The 23819-nt window shown below is 49.1% G+C and overlaps 1 protein-coding gene and 1 long non-coding RNA gene across 2 annotated transcripts in view; both read left to right on the top strand.

Moving 5' to 3' along the window:
• The first annotated feature begins 9849 nt into the window (after positions 1 to 9849).
• On the top strand, positions 9850 to 14735 carry RMI2 (RecQ mediated genome instability 2). Its single transcript, XM_019714073.2, has 2 exons — positions 9850 to 10200; positions 13664 to 14735. The coding sequence occupies exons 1-2, from the start codon at positions 9891 to 9893 to the stop codon at positions 13810 to 13812; spliced, it is 459 nt and encodes a 152-aa protein (XP_019569632.2). The 5' UTR covers positions 9850 to 9890; the 3' UTR covers positions 13813 to 14735.
• A 7507-nt stretch (positions 14736 to 22242) lies between these two features.
• Positions 22243 to 23819, top strand: part of LOC109435894 (uncharacterized) — a 41151-nt gene continuing 39574 nt past the window's right edge. Inside the window, exon 1 of the long non-coding RNA XR_012493152.1 lies at positions 22243 to 22570. This is a non-coding gene — a long non-coding RNA (uncharacterized LOC109435894). The remainder of the gene's footprint in view (positions 22571 to 23819) is intronic.

The following is a 23819-nucleotide window of genomic DNA, read 5'->3' as shown; positions in this document are numbered from 1 at the left end:
GCATCCCAGGGTCTGACACACATCAGGCATTCGGTTAACACTTGTTGAATGAAGAAATGAATCAAAGATTAGACTCAGTTCTTCCCTCTGTAAAATGGGGCTACAGCAAACCTCCCTGGCAGGGTGGTGGTGTGGTGCAGAAGGAACATTGCACACAGCCAGGGACCTTCTCCCCTCATCCAAGGGCTCTCTTGGCCACCCTCCTGGAGCCTAGTTCCCTCCCGCTCCCCCAAACTCCCTGTCCTGGTGCTTGGGCACCCAGGTTGGCACTGCCCAGACCCTCTGTAGCCAGCCTCGTGCACAGGCTCCTGAGAACAGCTGGGGTGTTGGCACCCAGACCCCAGCCCCAGGCTCCTGCAAACTGTCTCCCAGCCCAGCCACTGCAGCACCCCGGTGCAGCCTTTTTTTAAGGACCTCTGGGCTTGACTCACACTTCCTCTGTCCCCAGCTGGGTTCACCCGTGTGTCTCTGTTGTGCAAAGCTGAGGTTTTTGAGTCCTTCAGAGCACATTGTCTGGGCAGCAGTGCTGTATGCCTCAGTGAACCTACGGTGAGGGTCATGCCCCCACCCCGAGGAAACCTCAGTCTCAGGATAGTTAAGAAACTACCCTTTTCTGGCAGTTGGGGCATTCCGGTTTAGAGAAATAGCTTTGAGGCTCTGACAGGTGGTCCTCACGTCCATTCCTCTGGCCCCCCAGCGTAACCTCGCTCAACACCTGCCAGGAGAATGCACCGGCTGCTCTTTCTTTCAATACCCTGCACCCCCCACTTTTCCTTTCTGCCCCATGAAATAAGGCATTCCTATTCAGCACCTTGCTCAAAAGGTTTTCTTTCTTTCTGTGCAAACATGCACGGTAATGCTTAGTCTCAATTTTCTAGAACAGTTCCACTTTCACAGAACTGTCATCATTTCAAGAAAAGGGATCCATTACAGTTATAATAAGTTGGCCCAGTTTTCTTGTTTATACCCTTGGAAGATAAATCAGGTCACACTGCTGAGGGGAAAGGAATCCTGGATTGGAACCTGTCCCCAGTTTCTGTTTGGCAAAGGGGTTCTTTGAAATCACATGTACACTGATCCGAGGTCTCTTATGGCAGAGAAGAAACAGTCGGCCAGACCTTCCAGGTAATAATAACCAGTGAGTTTTTTTGGTGCTATTTAACCCATTTTATCACATATGCCCAGTGGAAAGGACTCAAGCTTGGGAGGCAGACTGTTTCAGAGTCGGCTTCCTATTTGCTGTGTGGCCTTGGGCAAGTTACTTAACCTCTCTGAGGCCTGGGGTCCTTGGGGGTAGACTAAGGGCAGAGTTATCCCTGGACACTTTTCTTTTCTGGTTTGAACCTTTAAAAACAATACATAAAGGTGAAATTCACACATTAACCATTTTCAAATGTACATCTCAATGGCATTTTGTACATTCACAGTGTTAGACAACCACCACGTCCATCTAGGGCCAGAACATTCTCATCAGCCCAGAAGGAGGCACTGTACCCATTAAGCAGCCATTCCCCCGCTGCCCACTCCCCAGTACTCTTTCAACTTTAATGTATACACTGTTGGACTTTCTTGGGTCTCTGGGCTGAGCCCCCTGAAAAAGGAAATGGTGTTTTCCCACTGGGTCACAGCCAGTGACAATAGGCAGCCTGCTGCCATTTGCCTGGAGTTACATAGCCTGGGGCTGGGATTCTGCTTTGGCTGTGTGTGTGTGTGTGTGTGTGTGTGTGTACAGTTCTGTGAATTGTAACATGGGTAGACATTTACATAACTGCCACCACAACCAGGACACGAAGTAATTCCATCACCCCCGAAAGTGCCTTCCTACCGCCCTTGGTAGCAAGCCTCCCCCACCTCTCCCAGTCCCTGGCAGTCACTGCTCTGTTTTCTGTCCTTATGGTTTTAGTCACTGCAGGATGTCATATAAATGGAATTCTCCAGTATGTGAACTTTTTTTTTTTTTCAATTGGGGAACAGTGTGTTTCTCCAGGATGTCATCAAGTCATTTTTTCAATCTAGTTGTGGGGACCGCAGCTCACTGAGCCATGTGGGACTCGAACCGGCGACCTTGGTGTTACGAGCACCGTGCTCTAACCACGGAGCCAACCAGCCACCCTCTGTGAACTTTTTTTTTTTAAATGGACTTTTTTTTTTTATTGGGGAAGGGGAACAGGACTTTTATTGGGGAACAGTGTGTACTTCCAGGCCTTTTTTCCAAGTCAAGCTGTTGTCCTTTCAGTCTTAGTTGTGGAGGGCGCAGCTCAGCTCCAGGTCCAGCCGCCATTTCTAGTTGCAGGGGGCACAGCCCACCATCCCTTGCGGGAATCAAACCGGCAACCTTGTGGTTGAGAGGACGCACTCCAACCAACTGAGCCATCTGGGAGCTCAGTGGCAGCTCAGCCCAAGGTGCCGTGTTCAATCTTAGTTGCAGGGGGCGGAACCCACCATCTCTTGTGGGACTCGAGGAATCGAACTGGCAATCTTGTGGTTAAGAGCCCACTGGCCCATGTGGGAATCAAACTGGCAGCTTTCGGAGTTAGGAGCACGGAGCTCTAACCACCTGAGCCACCGGGCCGGCCCACCTCTGTGAACTTTTGAGTCTGGCTTCTTTTGCCCAGCCTCATGTCCTTGAAGGTCATTCAAGTTGCTGCGTCCATCGATTGTCCACTGTCTGACCTTTGTCTTACTGAGTAGTATTTCATGGTGTGGATGGACCCCAGTTTGCTTCTCCATTCACCTGTTGAATAATATTGATGTTGTCTCCGGTTTGGGGTGATCAGGGCATTCACAGATCTGCCAGAGACAGCGACGAGCTCCTTCTCAGTTGTCTGTGGTTTACTGAAAAGTCAAGGACAATGTGGGTGAGTCGCCCAGGGCCATGTAGCCAGCAGCTGAGAGGGCCCTGCCTTCCACCACTCAGAGCTGCACAAACACGGTAGCACAAGCCACATGAGGCGACTGAGCACTTGAACTGAGGCCAGTGTGAGATGGGCTGTCAGTGTCCAATACTCAGTGGACATCAAAGACTTGGAATGTGCAAAGGTCCTGAGGCGGGAGGGTGCCTGCTGTGTTTGAGGCACGTGTGGTTGGAGTGGAGCGTGAGGGGCAGAGGTGAAGGCAGAGAGGTGACCTCATGGTGTCCGTTGCTGTGTCTGTCCCCCCACGTGACTGTTGCTCCTTTGGGGCAGGAGCTGGGTCTGCCTTGTAAGTCTCTAGAGCCCCAGGGCCAGCCCAGGGCCTGCCACAGACTGGGTCCCTGTTAATGCCTATTGAATGAACGAACGCATGTTGGTGGGAACGAAATGCAGCTGAGCTAAACTGAGCAGTGGGGAGGGAGAAAACAAAGTGCCTGCCGTAGGGCCACTGTGATGGGTGCCTGGATCCAATACACAGTCTGGACTGAGGTGCTCACTCCCCAGCTGCTGGGAGAGTTGGTGGTTAATGGCTCCCAGCCGAGTCCCCCTCTGGGAATGGCCCCCAAGTCACACCCCAGCCTCCAGTGACTGGTCAACATCGAGTACAAAGGCAACATGGAGTACAGAAGGGTCCCTTTCCCCCAGATGGACCCTTCTGCAGGGCTGTTGCAGCTCCAGAACTTCTGGCGGGGATGGTGTCCCACTTTGGCTCTTCCCCCTGCTTCTCCTGCGTCCCCCACTCCCTGGCAGCTGCTGCCTCCAGTACACCTGCCCAATCTGCCAGCTCCCCAGGGAGCCTGCTTCCCAGAGAACTTGCCAAATCATAACCTTGCCATTCATTCATTCATTCATTCATTCATTCATTCATTCATTCATTCATTCAACAGATATGTATTGAAAACAATACTCTGTCCCAGGCATTGTTCTGGGACCCAGCAGTGACCCCGAACAGACCAGGACTGTTTGTTAGAAGCACGTGGGCCATCACGTTTTCACATTTCACCGAGACTGACTCATCTCCTGGCCCCACCATGGCCATGCCCTCCCCACAGGTGATCTGATTCTGTTTCAGCTGACAGGCCCTTAGAGGAGGTGGACTTGTGTTGGGGGAGGAAGGGGGCAGACCCAGGAAGCTCAGGTCTCTGGAGTCTGACAGATCCAGGCTCAAATTCCAGCTGAGTGCTGTTTTGCATTTGCCTAATGACTAGTGGCGTTGAGCATCTTTTCATGTCCTTGTTCAGGTACCATTTGTGTATCTTCTTTGGCGAAAATTCTGTTCCAGTCCTGCACACGTTCTCCAAATCGGGTTGTTTGCTTTTTGTTATTGAGTTGCAACTATTCTTTATGTACTCTGGATACAGGACTTTCATCAGATACAGGATTTGCAGATATTTTCTCCAATTCTGTTGAGTGTCTTTTCACTTTCTTTGTAATGTCCTTTGATGTGCAAACATTTTTAATTTTGATCACGTCCAATGTATTTTTCCTTTTGCTGCTTGTACATTGTGAAGATCTATCCCCATGTTTTCTTCTAAAGTTTTATAATTTTAGCTTTTACATTTACATCTTTGATTTATTTTGTGTATTGGATGAGGTAGGATCCACCTTCCTTCTTTTGCGTGTTGCTCCAGCACCATTTGTTGAACAGACTATTCTTTCCCCATTGAATGATGCTGTTGACCTTTGTCTAAAAGCACCTGGAGATATATATGTTTATTTCTGGACCCTCCATTCCATTCCATTGATCTATAGGTCTATCCTATGTCAGTACCACATGAGTTTGATGCTGTAGGCTTAGTGCCGTTTGAGCCTCAGTTTCTTCCTCTGTAAAGTGGGGTTGGAGGTAGGTCCCAGGTAGCTGTTTGTCAATGAAATGAGCAGATAGAAATAGCAGCAGGCACCATGCCTGGCCAGTGGCAGTGAGAGAAGCCGTCGCTGTTATTATTATTGTTAGCGTGAAAGGGTGGCCCTTACTTCTAAGAAGTGGGTTCTGCTTAGGGGCTCCTTCAGGAAGCTGGAAATAGGGCTGGCCACCTTGAGGGTGCCTAGGAAGGTAGGCATTACCCTTGGTGCAAGGGCCCGGGAGTGTTGTTCATTGAGGGATGTCACTCCACCTCTTCCCACCCACGTCCCCAGCCCAGGGCTGGCCTGGGCCTGTGGCTTACGTAGCTGGGCCTGTGGAAAGGAGGACCCTCATGCTCTGACATGGAGTTAAGATAAAGGGGCGCCGGAAGCCAAGAAATGTCAGTCTGCCCAGCAACCTTCTGAGCCTTCTGGTGAGGTTCTGTGAATGAGGGAATAGGACATCTGCTTGTCCCTGGGTGGGGGAGGTCCTTAGTGATAGTGGGCGGAGCCTCAGAATCACTCTCGGGTCCTACTCACAGAGACTCTGAGGCAGGAAGGCTGTGGTGGGCCTGTAACCTATGATCACCCCCGACATTGTGGTATTGAAACAACTGTGCTGTGAGCACCCATGAGCCCACCATTGAGATTCTGCAATTAACAGCTTACCTTAGCACATCTATATTCACCTGTCCTCCTCTCCATCCGTCCATCCACCTTACTTTTTGTTGCATTTCAAAGTAAGTTGTAGACATTTATACACCCCTCACCCCTGCATACTTTGCCATGCATCTCATTAACTAACTTTTAAGGTTTGATAGAACCTGTATTTAAAAAATATTCCCCAGGGAATTCTTCCCTGGTGATAACCCAGGATCATGGGTAAGAGTCCCCCATCACCTTGGGGCTTCTTTACTGAAAGATACCTGAGAGGGATCCTTTGTTCCAGGTGGGGATAAGAATCCCTGGCTCCACCTCTTACCAGCTGTGTGGTGTTCGGCATGTCACATCACCTCTCCAAACCTCAGTTTCTTCATCTATGAAATGGGTTTAAGCAAAGTACTTTCTCCTTAGGGTTGTCTTGAGGGGTCACTGAGACTCAGCACCTGAAGCCCTGGGTGGTACTTAGCACATAGGAAAGGCTCAGCTAATAACTACTGCTGTTTTGAAGATGACATTGCATGGTTATCTTTCCAGAACAAACCCCTGTTCTTTGGGCGGTAGGGTTCCATCTTTGTTCCCAGCAACCAGAAACATTTACCTGGGAATTGGTGAATGGGTAGGTTGAGTGTAAGGCCAAGTCCCAGAATGCCCCTTGCTTTACCTTTGTCCTCAGGTGGCAGGAAATCCCCTTCCAAGAGGCTTTGATCTCCCTGGGAAGCTTGGGCCCAGGAACACCGTACAGGGCTTGCTTCAGGCCCAGAGTGACGGTGGGTGGCAGGTGGAGAGGGGGCTCATCTTTCATGGAGGGAAGGCTCACCCAGCATGTGTTGACACACCCCAGTTGTCTGCTCACGACAGTTATTTAAGACCAATTTTTCAACTTTGGGAGCTAGTGGAATGCGGCAGTCCCTTGGATATTTTTCAGGAGGTTCCAAGGAGCTGTGCATTACTTAACACACAAGCTGCCCAGGGAAGCAGGAGAGCTTGAATTTTAGGGACCGAGTTTGCAGACTGGCCGCCCATGGGCCAGAAGTCACTCACAGACGGCTTTCGGGTCCTCACAGCCTTTGTGTGTCTTAGACGTGAATATGCTGCCAATAATATTTTACATGTGGAGATTATATATTTAGAATGTCTTGAAAAATCAAATCTGGCAACACTGGGCCCACATCCCCATGTGGCAACCATTGGCTGAGTGTGATTGGCCTCTTTATTGGGGCACAGGAAGGCCAGCTCATCACTGCTACACCAGCTTACCTGCCTGGCAGCTGTTGGCATCTGAGTTTGGACCCCTGGCCAAGCTGGTGAGCCGGACACAGACTCAAGTATTGACGGTTCAAGACAGAATGCAGTGAGTGTGGTAGATTAGGGCAGTGGCTCTCCACAGACGGTGTCTTAGCCCTCTGGGGACACAGGCACTTTGGGTTGCCACAACTTGAGGTGCTACTGGCCTCTAGTATGTGGAGGCCAGGGATGCTGTATGACATCCTACGTGCACCTAGGACGGCCCCACAGAACTAGTCAGCCCCAAATGTCAATAGGGCTGAGGTTGAGACACCCTGCATTTGGGGTGTCAGCAAACTGGTCTGGAAGGATGGGGTTAACTTGGATCAGGAGGCTCAAGAATGGCTCCCTGAAGAGCTGCAGTCTTGGTGGTGGCAGGCACTTGGGGACTGAGCTGCGTTTCAACTGGGAGAGATTGGAGGAAGGCATGTAAGGCAGAGCACCACGAGCAAAGGTGTGGCGGTACCTGGGATAGGGGAGGTGAGCAGCAGTGTGGACAGTGAGATGGTGCGTGTCCAAGGAGGAAGAAGGTGGGGGTCAGATGGACTTGGCTCTGAGTGCCGGCTCTGCCCCTCACTAGCCATGTGGCCTCAATTGGCCCGGACCTCAGTTTCGTTGCCTGAAAAATGAGGATAAGAAATGAGGTTATGTAGGTACAGCCTTCTCCATCCCCACTTCTCCACTTGCATTGTGCGTTCCAGCTGTTCTGAAATGCTGGCAGTTTGCTTAATGCTTCCTGCTCTCTCTCTCCTCTCTGGGCCCTCCATGTGCAGTTCCTCTGCCCGGAATGCTCACATTCCAGACGTATGGATTACACCATCGGGAGATTATAAACCAGGCACTGATATGTGCTTTAGAAAGATCACTCTGCCAGCAACAAGGCACAGGGTTTGAGGGTATGTGTGTGTGTGTGTGTGTACGCTCACATGTGTGCAAATTTTTTTTTTTTTTTAAAGATTTTATTGGGGAAGGGGAACAGGACTTTATTGGGGAACAATGGTCAAATTGTTGTCCTTTCAATCTTAGTTGTGGAGGGTTCTGTTCGGCTTCAAGTTGTTGTTCTTTCAGTCTTAGTTGTGGAGGGCGCAGCTCAGCTCCAGGTCCAGTTGCCGTTGCTAGTTGCAGGGGGCACAGCCCACCATCCCTTGCGGGAGTCGAACCGGTAACCTTGTGATTGAGAGGACGCGCTCCAACCAACTGAGCCATCCGGGAGCTCAGCGGCAGCTCAGCTCAAGGTGCCATGTTCAATCTTTAGTTGCAGGGGGCGCTGCCCACCATCCCTTGCGGGAGTCGAGGAATTGAACTGGCAACCTTGTGGTTGAGAGCCCACACTCCAACCAACAACTGAGCCATCCGGGAGGCAGCTCAGCTCAAGGTGCCGTGTTCAATCTTAGTTGCAGGGGGCAGAGCCCACCATCCCTTGGTGGACTCGAGGAATTGAACTGGCAACCTTGTGGTTGAGAGCCCACTGGCCCATGTGGGAATCGAACCGGCAGCCTTCGGAGTTAGGAGCACGGAGCTCTAACTGCCTGAGCCACCGGGCCGGCCCCCCACATGTGTGCAAATTTGAAGGCCAAGGGAATGGTGGGAAATTCCCAGGCTCAGACAAGAGGCCTGAGAGCCTCTGCCTTTAACCCAACTCCCTTCCTCTTCACTTCTCTGACTTTAGGTACCTTGGGGAAGGCTAGTGGGAACCCAACTGGGCATGAAGAAGTAGGATTCTCTCTTGGTTCATGTCCCAGCTCCCTCCTCAGTCTAGGAGCCTGGTTACTCTCCAGCTCAGGGTTGAGATGTAGAGGTCAGGACCCCACAGAGGCTATTGCCAGAGAGGTTGTGGGCAAGCCACCCAGCTTCCCAGGCCTCAGTTTCCTCATCTATGTAGAACAGTCCTTACAGAGTGTAAAGACCATGGGACAGGACCTGCTTTATAAAAACCAAGGGCTTGCTGAGGTATACTCCCTGTGTGCCCGGGATTGCATGAGGCCCGGGGAGCACAGTCTCCTAAAGAGCGTTTTGTGACTTGAAGGATGGATTGGTTTAGGATTTGTGGATTTTGCTGATTGGACATCCAACTTTTAGGGAACAATTTCATTTCTAGGAGTTTATCTGAAACGTGTGCACCAAGATTTGTCTCTAAGTAGGTTCACAGTAGCGATTTTATAAAGTGAACAATTGGAACTAGCCTTAACGGCCAACTTGTGGATATTGATTAAATAGGTGCGAGGAGACAAATGGAATATTATGCAGTCAGTCATTCAAGAGGAAGCAGGGGAACATTTGTTGATATGGAAAGATGTTTATTATTAAGTGAAAACAATATACAAAACAATACCTGTATATTAAAATTATATATACATATATTTTTTTAAAAGCTGGATGCTAATACACCCAAAGGTTAACTGTGGATATCTCTGAGTGATTTTTACAACGTTTTCTTATTCTAGATTTCCTTTTCTAAATTTTCACTAATGAATGTGCATTTCTTTTGCGAAAAATAGAGTAACCTATGTATTATTTATTAACTTTTAAATTATTGTGTTATTAAAATAAATAAAAATAGTAATAAAAGAAACAAAAGGGGTAATTTTACTAGCTGTCCCTGTCCCTTTTCCCAGCCTTCTGTCTTGATTCTTGATCACTCCCAATAAACATGGGTTCATCATGCTACTACTATTCCTTTCAGTATTTACTAGTATTTATTACCTCAGAGGGTCTCATATTAATTTCTGCTGCAAAAGACGCATTAGAGCTGATTGTCCGGCTAGGTCTTATTTTCGCGGTACACGGTATGCAAGGGGATGTAAAGATGAATACTCACGTTCTCTAGGTGATTTGCATGCACACCAAATTTTGAGCTGCGTTAAACAAGAGTTCTTCACCTCCCTCTATTTATCCTCTTTTCATCCATTCATTCCTAACTCGGGGGCGTTTATTTTACCTGCTCACGTGCACTCCTGGCGGCTAGTGGGCGCCGCTGGGCGGGGCGGCGCCGCTGGGCGGGGCGGCGCCGCTGGGCGGGGCGGCGCCGCTGGGCGGGGCGGTGCCGCTGGGCGGGGCGGTGCCGCTGGGCGGGGCGGCCCCGCCTCCCGCCGCCGACCAATGGCCGACTCCGCCAGCGCGCCTGATTGGTGCGCGCTGGCCGGGTCTCGCTGCCTATCAAAATTAACGAGAAAAAGGCGGCCGGGAAAAATGGCGGCGGCGGCTGCAGCGGCGACAGACTCGTTTTCCAGCGGCGGCCCGGCGGCAGTGAGGCTGCCGCGGTCGCCGCCGTTCAAGGTGCTGGCGGAGCAACTGCGGCGCAACGCGGAAGGCGGCCCGGGCGCGTGGCGGCTGTCGCGGGCGGCGACGGGCCGCGGGCCGCTGGAGCTGACGGCCGTGTGGATGCAGGGCGCGGTGGTGGCGGCGGGCGGCGGAGAGGCGCGGCTGCGGGACCCGAGCGGGTACTTCTCGGTGCGCGGCCTGGAGCGGGTGCCGCGCGGGCGGCCCTGCGTCGCCCCAGGTAACGGCCGGAGTCGAACTGGGGGCCCACCCACGTTTTGCGCAGCACAGGGCGGGGCCGGGCCGTCCCACCTCCGGGCCTTTGCCAAGTGCAGGTCCCCCGCCGCGGGACCCTTCCTTCCTGTCCCAGCCCGTCAAGCGCCACCCGAGCTGAACTGATGACAAGCGTTGCCTGTAGCCCGATTTTAAAAACACAGAGTCTTAGGACCCCCCCAGCCATCCTAGTCGAAATCTCCAGGGCAGGGACCCGCAGCATTTGTGTTTGTAACAAGCCCTGTCCCCATAGGTGATTTTTTCCCCATCAAGTTTTGGAAAATACTGTACTAGGAAACGTATGTTCATCCTTAGCATCTCAGAAGCCCCCCGGGACCCCTAGGAATGGGGAGCCCCAACTGGAACTGCTGAGCCTGTAAGCCACTAATGTTTGCCTCTTATTTAAATAAGTGGTATTCACACTGGAAAGTGCATCAGACACACCCCAGGGCTGGTGAAAACTCAGAAGGCTGGGCCCCACCCTCATGCTTGGTGCGGTTTCTGTAGGTCAGGATGGGGTTGAGAATTGACATTGCTAACCAGCTCAGAAGGGATTCTGGGGCTGCTGGCCTGGGGGCCACACTTTGAAAACCACTGGGCCAGACTGTGAAGGGAGAGGGGGACTGTCTAACAGCTGTGTCTTAGACATTCGGTGGGATTCCTGGCTCTGCCCCTTTCCAGCTGAGCGGCCTGGAGTACTTCTCTTCACCTTTTTGGACCTGTCCTACCTGTGTCAAAAGGGGCTCATAAATCCTGCCGCTGTGTGTATTCAATACATAAAAAATGGGCTTAACACAGCTCCTGGCTTATGGTGAGGGTTCAAAAAATTGTGACCATTGGGCCTGTTCCCTTCTCGTCCCATCCCCCGTCCCATCGTTCCGCCTCCCTCTCCTCTGCTGCAGCGTTCTCCAGCGTAGCGTTGGCAAACGACAGGCTGCCTCTTCTTTTGACATGGCCCGCAAACTAAAAATGGTTTTTACATTTTCAGATGGTTGAAAACACTTGAGTCATATTTCATGACGTGTGAAAAGTATATGAGATTCAAATATCAGCTACCATAAGTCAAGTTTTATCGCTACGCATTCATTTCCGTGATATCGAGGGCTGTTTTCTCATGATTACAGACCTGAATAGTTGTGACAGAGACCCCATGGCCTGCAAAGCCTGAAATACTTACTCTCTGGCCCTTTACAGAAAAAATTTGCTGCTCCTTGCGCTTGGCCTAGCATGTAACCCATGCTGCTTGGTGTCTCCCATGTCGGATCCCAGCCCTGGCACGAGGTTGGCACCAGCATTTGAACAGACGTTGGTGAACCTGTCTGACTTACCCACTGGCCTGAATGCCTGCAGGCAGGTGCTGTGCCATTTCCTTTTGCTAATTAATACCAAGTCTTGACTGACAAAGCCTAGTCACTGCCTTCAGGCAGGGAACCAGGAAAGTAAACAGGCCACTACAACACTGAGTACTATCTAGTCTTGAGCACCTGTTGCTGAGAAAGCAGAGAAGGGACAAGTGGTCCAGGCGTGCAGGGTCAGGGAGGAGGTGACGCTGAAGGATGTGTTGGAATTACCTGTGGGGACTAATGCTCCCAGGCTGCCTGAGACTGGCGGGGTCTCAGTTTTAAAACCAGAACAGTTGGTCACCCTATGTACGTCTGAGGCAGGAGATTATCCCGGTCAATGGAATAGCATGTGCAAAGGCTTGGAGGTGAGAGAGCCTGTGCCTTTGGGGAGCTTGAGGCAGAATACGGGGCAGCAGTGAAAAGTGGGAGGGCTCCCATCCTGCTGAGCTGTTGGCAGAAGGCCCTGCCTATTCCCAGGTTGCCGTTAGCTGTGTTCATCACGTCAGTGCCGTATCCTCACTGTGTCCTCTGGAACATCCATCAGTTTGTCTCCATAAATGTCAGGTGCTACATACGCAGAATTGAGTCAGAACTCCCCCTGCCCGCAGGTTGCTGCTCCCAGTCTGCAAAGCAAGAGGGGAGAAACAGTGATATAGATTGCACTGTGGTCAGAGGGTTCTGGAGGAAGGAGCTGTATTTAAGAAAGGTCACTGCGTTAGCGGGATGGGGATGGTGGTGAAGAGGAAGCATCTGAGAGCTGCCCAGCTGGAGGCCATTGAAGTGGCCAGAAGATGCAGGCCTGACAGAAGAGAGACAGTGGAGAGACACTGAGGGGAGAGGGTGTGGGTAGATGAACGGGGCTAGTAACCAGGTGGTGTGATCTCAGGGAGGAAAGACGCACACCTTTGAGATCAACCCTCTAGTGGTGGGTGTCTTCGAAGTGGGTCTCCTGTTACCCTCTCCTGGTTGGGATCTCCTTGGGCTTGTTCTTTCTTTCCTACGTCTGTAGTCATTCGTTTTCCAAGGGTTCCATCTCTACCAGTACTTTAAGATGATTCAGAGGGTATGGAGAGTTTATTTTTAAAGCTAGCCTCTGTCACTGAGGAGCCCCACGTTACTTGTTCAGGTAGAATCTGGAGATGAGTTCAGAGAAACCTAAGAGCATCCTACCAGGAGTTGAAAACCAGAGGGTCGGGTATCAGCTTGCCTGGCTTCCTTCCGTCAGAGCCCTAGGCCCCTTGTGCAGACTGAGCCCTGCTGTTGGAAGCAGTGTGATACAAGCAGCCTCACAGGGGCATGCAGTGAAGGCTGGCAGCATGCCTGCCCTTCCTGCTGTGTTTGGGGTGTTTTACACAATTGAGTTTTGTGTAGTTGAGACCTGCCAAGTTTTGCTTTCAAGGAGAGCCACTTCCCTAAGGGAAAGGGAAGAGTCTCAGTTAATATGTCATTAGATCATCCTGATGGCAGCCTGCCCTCCTGTTGATTTGCTTGCAGGAGCCGGGCTGGTAGTGGGAATAAAGCGGGAGGTGGCAGGGATTGGTCCTGGGCAGTTGGAACAACAGGGCAGCCTGGGGGGGCGGGTGTGCTGCTGCTTGCACAGCTATTTTGGCAACATCGAGGGAAAATTGGATTTGCTTTGGGTCTTTGCAGAAAGAAGACCCGTCCTGTGCACAGAGACCAGTCACGCACTTGGGCATTGAACAAGGACAAGAGAAAAGCGTGGGTTTTCTGCCCTGGCCTGAGAGTAGTCTGTTTAATGACCACTCACACTCTGATGTGGGTCTTCCATTCCTCGGGTATGATCGTTTTGTCCATGATGAAAACTTGCTGCAATTTTTTTTAACATTTTAAAACCAGAAACCAAAGAAGATACAGATGTCATCCTTCAGGTTACACGGTGAACTTATTGTCAGCATATGTATTTTGACCTCCTTGGCATTTTTTATGTCAACGCTGCGTTTTTTTCCCTAATGTCTCCAATTTGCCTGATACAGTGAAGCCTCAGAAGGGCTGGGAAGGACTGGGTCTCTGTTTCGCTTTTGTTTTTTCTATCCACGTGACTATAACCATGGGCTTTTCTTCTCCTAGGAAAGTATGTGATGATCATGGGAGTGATTCAGGAGTGCAACCCCGAGCCGTGCCTCCAGGCTGTGAAGATGACAGATCTTTCCCAAAATCCCATCCACGAGAGCATGTGGGCCCTGGAAGTGGAAGATTTACACAGGAATATTCCTTAGATGATGTTGAAAGTGTTGTGAAAAACAATCAAAATTCTGAAAAGACTTAGGTTCTTGTCCCATGTGGATTTCACGGACATTGTTCAATGCGTGTTTCTCAAAAGTTTCTCAGAGATCTTTGCGTTGGCTCACCACGGAGTCCAGATGTAGGATTTCTAAATGCTGGGACACTCCCGTTCACTCAGCCCCTGCTGCCTCTTTGCTTTGACCACTGTTTGCTGATGAAAAGCAGATGTGTTCTTTCTCTCTGTCTCTGTTTTGGTTTATATGTGTTAATTCTCTCTAAAGCACACAGAAATCTCTTGTTGCATTTTCCAAGTTTTACAAGTGATGGTTCTTTTTCCGTTACCGCTGCGACCTATTTTATGATGCAAACTTTGAATCTCAGTCGTTGCCCGTGGTGAGTAAAGTGTGGTTCTGTGGACAGGAAAGCGTACTGCGTGAAAAAGGAACGACTTCATGGCCCCCGCGAGTTCTCCATCAGCAACTTCCATATCCAGTTTGCACGGCAAACGGTACAGCGGCCTCTCAGAGACAGAGGTCTCTTTCTGCTTCAGTCGCCACTCAGCCCTTTAAGGTCCATTTTCCTTAGATGTTGTCGCTGATGGGAGATGCCGGAACGCTTTTGAATGGCAACACGTCTTGTTGAAACTAAAATCAAGACTGAGAACAACTTCCAGGCGTTATCTTTTGGTGAGACCCTGCCAGGGCATAGCCTCCTGGTGCAGTTCTTACACGTCTGTTACGGAATGACTTTTGTTGTGATTTAGTGAACGTTGGGTTTCTGCTCTCTGCTGCTTATCCGACCGTCATTTTTCCTTAGATTGTAAATATCAAGGGAGTTGGGTTTTGTTCCAACATTGCTGTGGAGTTTTGCTGGATTATTGATTTTCTACTACTAATAAACTGTTTGATATGCTGTATGTTTTTTTTTAAAATAGACTTTTTTTAGAGCAGCTTTAGCTTTATAGACAAAAAGAGCAGAGAGTACGGAGAGTGTGCGTATACCCCTTTCCTCGGTTTCTCCTATCAGCAATATCTTGCACTGGTGGTGTACATTTGTTACAAATAATGAGATAACATCGATACGTTATTATTATTAACTGCAGTCAGTAGTTTACAGGCGGGGCTTCTCTTTGTGATGTACAGTTCAAGAGCTTTACATTTATCTGCCGTTACCGTATCATCCAGAACTTTCACTGCCCTGAAAGTCCTATGCTTTCTTCCTAGCCCTCCCTCCCTCCCCCTTCATGCCGGCAACCACTGATTTTGTTCTACTGTCTCTATAGTTTTGCCTTTTCCAGAGTGTCATATAGTTGGACTCATACAGTGTGTATTTTTTTCAGAACTTTTCGCCAACAATTCACGGCTCTTGCATCACGACAATGCACCAGCTCACAGGGCACTGTCTGTGAGGGAGTTTTCAGCCAGTAAACAAGTAACTGTATTGGAACACCCTCCCTACTCACCTGATCTGGCCCCCAATGACTTCTTTCTTTACCCGAAGATAAAGGTAATATTGAAAGGAAGACATTTTGATGACATTCAGGACATCAAGGGTAATACAACAACAGCTCTGATGGTCATTCCAGAGAAAGAGTTCCAAAATGGCTTTGAAAGGGTGGACTAGGCGCTGGTGTCGGTGCATAGCTTCCTAAGACGAGTATATTGAACGTGACCATAGTGATTCAGCAATGAGGTCTATAGCACTGTTTCTAGGATGAGTTCGCAAACTTAATTGTCAGACCTTCGTACATTTACGATTTCTCCATGTCTTTTTTTTTTTTGTCCATGTCTTTTTGTAGCTTTATAGCCAATTTCTTTTTTATTGCTGAATAATACTTTATTGTATGTAGGTACCGTGCTTTGTTTACCCACTCACCTACTGAAGGGTATCGTTTTGATTCCAGTTTTGGGCAGTTTTTAACAGAGGTGCTATAAACATTGGTGTGCAGGTTTTGTGGACATATTTTCAACTTACTGGGGTAAATACCTGGGAGCACAAGTGGTGGGTAGTGATACGGTAAGCCTGTGTTAGCCTTGGAAGAAACTGCCCGACTGTCTCAGTCTATCTGGGCGGTAACAAAACGCTGTAGACTGGGGGGACTTAAAAACAATCGAAATGTAGTTTTCACAGTTTGGGAGGCTGGGAAGTTGAAGCTCAAGGTGCCAGCAGATTCAGGGTGTAGCTTCCTGGTTCATAGATGGCTGTCCTCTCTCTGTGTCCTCACGTGGCAGAAGAAGGAAGGGAGCTCGGGGGTCTCTTATAAGGGTACGAGTCCCATTCATGAGGGCACTGCCCTCGATCTGATCACCTCCGAAGGCCCACATTTCAACATGAATTTTGGGGGGACACATATTCAGTCTATAGTACTATCTTCCAAAGTGGCCATACCATTTTGCTTTCTCGTCAGTAGTTGATGAGTTTATCCTCACCAGCATTTGGTATTGTCACTGTTTTGGATTTGCTGTTTTTAAACGATAGCGTGTTGTTGTTTTTTAAAGATGGGGCAAATTGGAAATTATGCATCGTTTTTATTACTGATCTGGGTTTGTTGACCACTTGAAGCTTGTTTCAAGCAGGTTTATGTTCAAAGTTTGGGGATTTTTCAGGTAGTGTTGCTGAGCGATTTCAGGAGCTTTGTAGCCCTATAGACCTGAATATGAGCCCTTCGTCAGTTGTTAAACTTGCTGTGTGACTGTAAGCAAGTTACCTAACCTCTCTGTGCTTTAGTTTCCTCATTTATCAAATGTAGATTATACCCAGCTATAGCACTGATATGAGGAATAAGTGAAGATGCATTTAAATCACTTTTACATGTGCCGAGCACATGGTAGGCACCAAATGATTGTTGCTGGGAAGAATAGTAAGTTTTTACATTCATCAGTTGCCTAAAAAAAAAAAAAGAAAAAAAAATATGTAAATAGTTTTAGATCCACAGAAAAATTGCAAAGATAGTACAAAGAGTTCTCATATACCGCATCCAGTTTCCTTTATTATTAACATCTTACATTTGTATGGCACATTTGTTACAATTAATAAACCAATATTGAGATGTTATCATCCAAGGTCTATACTTAGATTTCCGCAGTTTTTTTCCTAATGTCTTTTTTCTGTTCCAGGATCCCATCCAGGATGCCCCGTTACATTCAGTCCTCATGTCTCCTTACGCTGCTTTTGATCAGTTGCTTTTGGTTACATTGACATTTGATTTTTTAAAACATTTTTTTATTAGTTTCAGGTGCACAAAACAATGTAATAGTTAGACATTCATCATTTATATCCCTCACAGAGTGATAACCCCCCCCCATCCACTACCCCTCTGACATGGCACACAGCCACTACATTTCCACTGTCTCTATTCCTAATGCTGTACTCCACTTCCTGTAACCATATATATATGATTATATATATAAATTATAGTTGACATTACTGTTTAGCTTCAGCTTCAGGTGTACAGTGCAGTGATCAGGCATCTACATCATCCCTGAGGTGGTCTCCCAAATGGGACAAGTGTCCATCGGACACCCTACAAAATCTTTACAACATTATTGATTACGTTCCCCAAATTGACTTTCGTATCCCCGTGGCCATCTTGTGGTTACCGATTGTGCTTTCAAATCCCCTCACCTTCCCCTTTATCCCCACCCCCCTCCCGTCTAGCAACCCTCAGTTTTTCCTCTGTTGACATTTGATTTTGATATAGTCCCTGGACCTCTGTTCCAGGATTCTTAGGTTAATGCTTTATTCTCAAATTACGGGGTTCCCAATAGTAGCTAGCCCTTGAGCTGGGTGTGTGGTAGGCTCCTTAAGACCTTACACTGAATCTGCCCTACTGAGGCTCCCCTTATCTGAAACCTGCTTTTCTGCTGGAAACCGAGCTGGGCTGCTGAGAACCTCCTGCACCATATCCTGTCCAGTTTGTCCTCACCTAACTTCTGGTAAATAATGCCCGATTGAAAACTGCTAATTGGGCTGGTATTGCTGCCTGGGCAGTGAACTATCTCAGGAGTGTGTGTGTGTGTGTGTGTGTGTGTGTGTGTGTGTGTGTGTGTGTGGCGGAGGGGGTTGCCCTGTGTTTTTCCGAGTGCCCACAGCCTGCCAGTGGCTCCCAGTGGCTCTGTGCTGGAAGTGTGCTCTCACCATGTTAGCTGAGCTGTGGTTTCCTTGAATATTAAGAACTCTCACTGTTTCAGCGAGCGTTTCCTCCTTGTCATCACCAACTGAAAAGGCATCTCGGGTGGAGGTTTTAGTTTTCTGGTGCCAAATCAAAGTCGGTTTATCAGCAAACACCCCTCGCCAGACAAGGGCAGGCTGTGTGCTCTGGCAGTGCCGCTTCCCTTTTGAAATTGGCTCTTTTCTAAGAACTGAAAATAAGCACCCTAGGCTGTGACTTCACTTTTCTTGGAACTGCTTTACATTAGAAGAAGAAAAAAAGAAAACCCTCATTTGGCTGGTTTTGGATCGCTGAGTTTCTAATTCTTTGTTGCATATTCTTGTAAAGCTCAAGTTTTACCGCAAAAATCTTTTGCATCAGGTGAAGCAGGAAGGGGAAGGAATGACCACGTGAAATAGTTAGGTTTTGTCTCCTGGCCTGTTTGGTTAGGATTTAATGATGGAGGAGAAAAAGATCCTGGAAGAAACACTGTGCAGTCGTCTTCAAATCCCAGGGGAGTCGGCCGTGACGACATAGTCCTAAGATCTCTTGGGCCACCAAATGGCCTGTGTTGCGAGGCTGGTGTTGCTAAACCTCAGGCCACGGTCCAAACTCACTGAACAGCTGCCTGTTTGCAAGAATAAGGGGGGGAAATGCATTTTCAGCCATAATGACCTACATTTAGCAGACATCTTGGAGCCTGTGAACAAGGATGTGTTTTAGGGCCCCTGCCTGCTTAGGATAAAGGGGAGCGTCGTTTAGCCACACCTGGGCTCCAGTCCTGGTCCTGCCCTTTCCTGTCTGACCTTGGGCTTGGAAGACAATCTGTGTAGTGGAGATAGTTCATCCTTCACAGGATGTACCTGGAAGGTTCATGGGAACCAGATTAAAGCCTCTTTCTCAGCACGGATCTCTAGATAGGCTCATTCATTGTTTAGAAATGTCTCTTCGTATCTCTGTTCTCCATCAGAGGGGCCTCCAGTGATGTGATTGTGTCTTGTTTATCTCTCCGTCTCCACCCAGCATCGGACCTTGCGTAATCTACATGGGCAGTGAGTAAATGTTCAGTGAATGGCTGGTTTTTAGGGAGGAAGACAGGAAATATACACGCAAAAGCACAATGTTCTTGAATTTACACTTGGCACACGAATTTTCAAATGAAGGGGACCCTTCCATCACATGCCCAAATGCACCTTTTGAACCAAGCACCTGGGGTATTTTATAACTGGCCTGAGGGTGCTTGCTAGAATTAGAGCATTCAGAAGTATATATTGGGATGACCTGATAAAGACAGAAAAAGGCTAGAGGGAAAGGAGAGAGACAGCCGAGTAGAAAAAAGAATATGTGGTTTGGGCCGAGTCTGAAATTCTAGTCCAATGAGAATCATTAAATGTCTCTTTATAAAGAATGCAAATTCAACCAAAAGTTACGTGCCAGGGACTGCTAGAAGCTTTCCCATGTTGTTTCTTCATTTTACTGTGTCAGTGCCTCTGTGGCTGTGAAAACTGCAGCCAAGGGGATGAAGTCCTTTGCCTAAGGGCACCTGGCCAGTAGGCTGTGGCAGAAACAGGTCTCAGGCCAGCTGGGGTCCCACGTTGTCCGGGAGGTGGCCAGGGCCTTCATCCTGTGGTGGTTCTTCACGGAAAAACTCAGTCCAGACCTGCTCTGGGAGCTCAGGGTCTTTACACTAGGTGCCAGCACCCCCTGCTGGCCGGTGCCATCGGCAATGGGATGACAGCCAGTGACTGTAGAAGGAAGCAAAGGTGTAAAACGGGGCCATTTGAAGCTTCTCAGCTGTACTCCCCGGGACTGCTGCCCACTATGGCCAAGCCATCTTGGAGGTGGGTGCAGGGGATGGTGTTGGATTTGGCAACCAGATGGCTTCCAGTGGTCCTGATTTGAACCGCAGCCCTACTGTGTATTAATCGGGTGATACCTCTCTGATCCTTGTTGCTGTCATCTGTAGCGAAGGGTTGATTTGGGGTCGGAGGTGAAGGAGCATCCACATGGCTGTTGACTGCAATCTGCCGTCTTAGCAGGTGCTCCGAAAGTGTCCCTTTGTTGGCTTTTCTGTCGCCACGCGCGTCCTGAGCACCTGCTGGGTTCTAGGCTCTGGAGACACGCACAGTGAACAGGAGACACATGGGTACTCCCTGTGCAGCACGGGCTACTTCCCCTTCACGTCGCTCTGACCTCCCATTCTGCCTCGTCGTCTCTCCTGCTTGCAGTCTCGTCTCTCGTGATTAAATTGTGCTCACCAGGAGAATCTGCCCAGCTCAAGGCCCTTAATCCAATCACATCTGCAAAGTCCCTTTCGCCATGTAAGGTAACATATTCACAGGTTCCAGGGATTAGGATGTGGACATCTTGGCGGGGGGCGGGGGGACATTCTCCTACCCAGCCTGCCCTCTGGCCTCTTAGATGCACATCTGTCCCATATGCAAAATACATTCACCCTGTCCCACAACTCAAAGTCCAATATCTCATCTAAATCTTATCCTCTCAACCATATCTGCTAGGGGGGCGGCACTCTGGGTATAATCCACCTGTGAACCTGTGGAAATAAGTTAACCTGTCACCAAAAATCAATGGTGGCAACCCAAAGGAGATGCAGTGTCTCTGATCCAAGGGACCAGGGATATGATGTGAGCAAGAAAGAGGAAGAAGAAACAAAGAGGAAACAGTGAGGCTCTAGCACCTGGAAATACCAAACTGCAAAGCTTCCAAGGAGTTTCTCACATGGGCCTGTTAGCACCTAAGTCTGTATCCATTGAGATGAGGAAAGAGCGGAGCCAGAGTTTTCATTCAATGTTTAGTGCTTGTTTTAAAAAGTCAGTCAGACTCTGGTCTTCGGTAGGCAACTCCGCTGTCTCTGGATGCAGACTTTAACCTCCGTCCTACTCATCCCTTGTATTAGAACCCACACAGGTGAGCTCAGGACCACCTAAGTGTTTAAAAGCTCTCCGGATGATTCTTATAACCAACCAGGTGTAGCAGCTGCATACCTACAGCGTCCTGGCCCCGGGGCAAGTGATATAGGAGTCAGAGCTGCCCCAGCGCTGGTTGCCTGCTGAGCCCTTTGCCTCCTCTGGAGGGGAACCTGGAGCCCAGGGGAGCAGCCCTTTGCCAGAGGCAGGATAAGTGAAGCACCCAGGAGCCCTTAGGAGCAGGACCAAGGGGGCCCCTTGTCCCCCAGCTTCCCTGAGGAGGAGCAGAAACGGAGGATGGAAAAAGCTCATACAAAGGACCTGGGCTAGACCACCCACCGGCTCTTTGGGGCTGTTCTGGACCCTCGTCGGTGCAGGGCTGCTGCTAAGGACGACGCAAGGTAGTGATACCAAGTTTCCTTTTGTTAAAGTGAGTGTACTTAAAGGAAAATATTAAGTGAACCATAGTATGGGAGATACGGGACGGACATGTCTGGGTAGCTCGACGTCCAGAAGGGGCCTGTGCTGTCCCAAATGGTAGCCCCTAGTCTGTGTAGCTATTGAGCACTTGACACATGGTGAGGGCCACTGATAGGGTTGCCAGCTTTAGTAAGTAAAGGCGCAGGAGGGCCCAGCCCTTGAGCGTGGGCTATGCAGGGTGAGTTCCCTCGATAAAGCACCGCGGAAATTGTAATGGGGAGGAACTACCCAGTGGAGAAACATGGGAAAGCTTCTAGCAGTCCCTGGCATGTAACCCAGGCCAACAACACTGACAAGTCCCGGTGAAAGCATGTGCCTTCGTATGATGTGATGAGAATGACACTGCTGGAGGGACATGCTACAAAAGACCTGAACCCCAGGATTCCTCAAAGATGGCCAAGTCATTAATAGCGAGGAGTCTGAGAAGTCATCACAGCCAGGACCACGTGACCCATACAATAGCCCCTAGCCCCGTGGGACTATTTAAATTAGGTGGAGTCTCGGGAGACATGATGGCTCAGTATGGGACCCTGAAACAGAAAAAAGACAGTAGGAAAAAACTAAGGACCCCTGAATAGAGTGTGCCCTTTAGTTAATAATAACCTACTAATATCGGCCCATTGAGTGTGACAAATCTGTCAGACTAATGTAGGATGTTAATGACGGTAACGATGGGGGAACTGAGTGTGAGGTATGTGGGAACTCGTGTTATTGTCACACATTTTCCGTCGATCTAAAACTGTTCTGAAAAATGAATTTTCTAAAAAAAAAAATACAGGCCCAGTTAAATTTGAATTTCAGTTAAACGGATACTTTTTAGTATTTAAGTATGCCCCATGCAATATTTGGGATTTAGTTATACTAAAACATGATCCACTCATCTGAAATTCAAATTTAACTAGCCATCCTATATTTTATTTGAATTTGAATTTAAACAGCCGTATGTGGCTAATGGCTACAGATGGTGTTGGGCAGCACAGGTCCAGAGCTGCCTGGCTTGCCCTGAGGTCAGCAGTTAAGCAGGTGAAACCACTGAGGCCCTGAGAGGTTCAAGACTTGCTCAGAATCTTCTAATTCCAAGGCCAGCCCTTTCCTCACTGCCCTTAACGTGGTTCCTGCAGAGAAGGAACAGTGCTTTCGGGCATGCAGGACCCCGATACGGCTGTTGGGTGTCTTAGAAGCCTGGAGAGGCAGGTGAGTGTGACAAAGGAGAGGCTTTGGTGGGTGTGACAGCTGGGACTGGTGCTAGAGGCCATTGGTCATGGACCATAGTGCCCAGCAGCAAACTGGCACAAACTTCACAGCTTGTCTGACATGGTGGGGTTCTCTGCTCAAGGCCTCACGGGCCGAAGTCAAAGTGTTGGCCTCAGCTCTCTTCAGGAGGCCTTGGGAAGAATCCACTTGCAAGCTCAGAATTCGGTTCCTTGCAGTGGCAGGGCTGAGTTCCCCATTCCCTCTCTGGCTGTAAGGAAGGGACTGCTCTTAGCTCCTTGAGGCCACCCTCAGTCCTTGCCATGGATTCCCCTCTGTCTTCAAGCAGCAAGTGTCAAGGTGTCGTGCTTCCAATCTCTGATTCCCTCAGCTGTCCTCCAGGCCCCAATTGAAAGGGCTTGTGTGATAAGGTCCGGTCCATCCACCTCAAGGTCAGCTGACTTAGGACTTTAATTGCATCTCCGAATTCCCTTCACAGTGACGCCTAGGTTAGTGTTGGATTAACTGGGAGAAGGTGTGTATATACCAGGGTGGGAATCTTATGGGGGGCACCTTAGACTTGTCTCTACAAGGACTGCCAGACGCAACAGTGTAAAGGCTAAAGCAGGTTCTAGAGACGGACAACGTGGTTTCACATCCCCGTGTGTGGTCTGGGGCACACAGCCTCTTTGAGACTCTGTTTCTTCATCTGTAAAATGGGAATAAGAAAGACCTGTTAAACTTGTCATGTGAACCGTATCTGATAGGTTGATGCTCTTCTCACTTCCTTGTACCCAGCTTTGTCTCCGTAGCCGTGACAGTGGCATTTCCCCTGCTTCCCCCACATTCTCTGCCTTTCTGGCTTGTGACAAGTTTCTTTAAGGAGCCTGAGTTCGCTGGCTTGGGATCTCAGTCTCCCACTGGCAGGCAGGACCAGACTTGGCATAGGAAAGAAACGTCAGTGGGAAAAATATCCTTCAAACAGTGTTTGTGTGCAGTAAAATGTATATCCAATTGCAACATAGACATAATTGCCCCCTTGGTGTGTGTGTGAATGAGCCCGAGGCAGGGAGTGTTTGGTAGGTCGAAGTTAATTTCCATCCACTCCCTCATTGCGTGGTTCATGCAAGAGGAGACTTTTGGTGTTAGTATTCTGGTGGAGGCATTTCGCCATAAGGATCCTGTTTATTCCATAGTTAGGGGCCTTTGGTACCCAATTTGCTTGGAAACCTCGTGAACTTATTAATGAAGA

The sequence above is a fragment of the Rhinolophus sinicus genome, linkage group LG18, assembly GCF_036562045.2.
Source record: "Rhinolophus sinicus isolate RSC01 linkage group LG18, ASM3656204v1, whole genome shotgun sequence".
Taxonomy (NCBI): domain Eukaryota; kingdom Metazoa; phylum Chordata; class Mammalia; order Chiroptera; family Rhinolophidae; genus Rhinolophus; species Rhinolophus sinicus.
Note: the sequence above shows the minus strand (reverse complement) of the source record. Positions and strands in the feature narration are given on the sequence as shown.

What these genes read in the sequence shown, in the direction of transcription:
- RMI2 (XM_019714073.2), top strand. Translation starts at nt 9,891, where the DNA reads ATGGCGGCGGCGGCTGCAGCGGCGACAGACTCGTTTTCCAGCGGCGGC. An exon ending in GCGGCCCTGCGTCGCCCCAG is followed by an intron (nt 10,201 to 13,663) that starts GTAACGGCCGGA and finishes TTCTTCTCCTAG; the next exon opens with GAAAGTATGTGATGATCATG.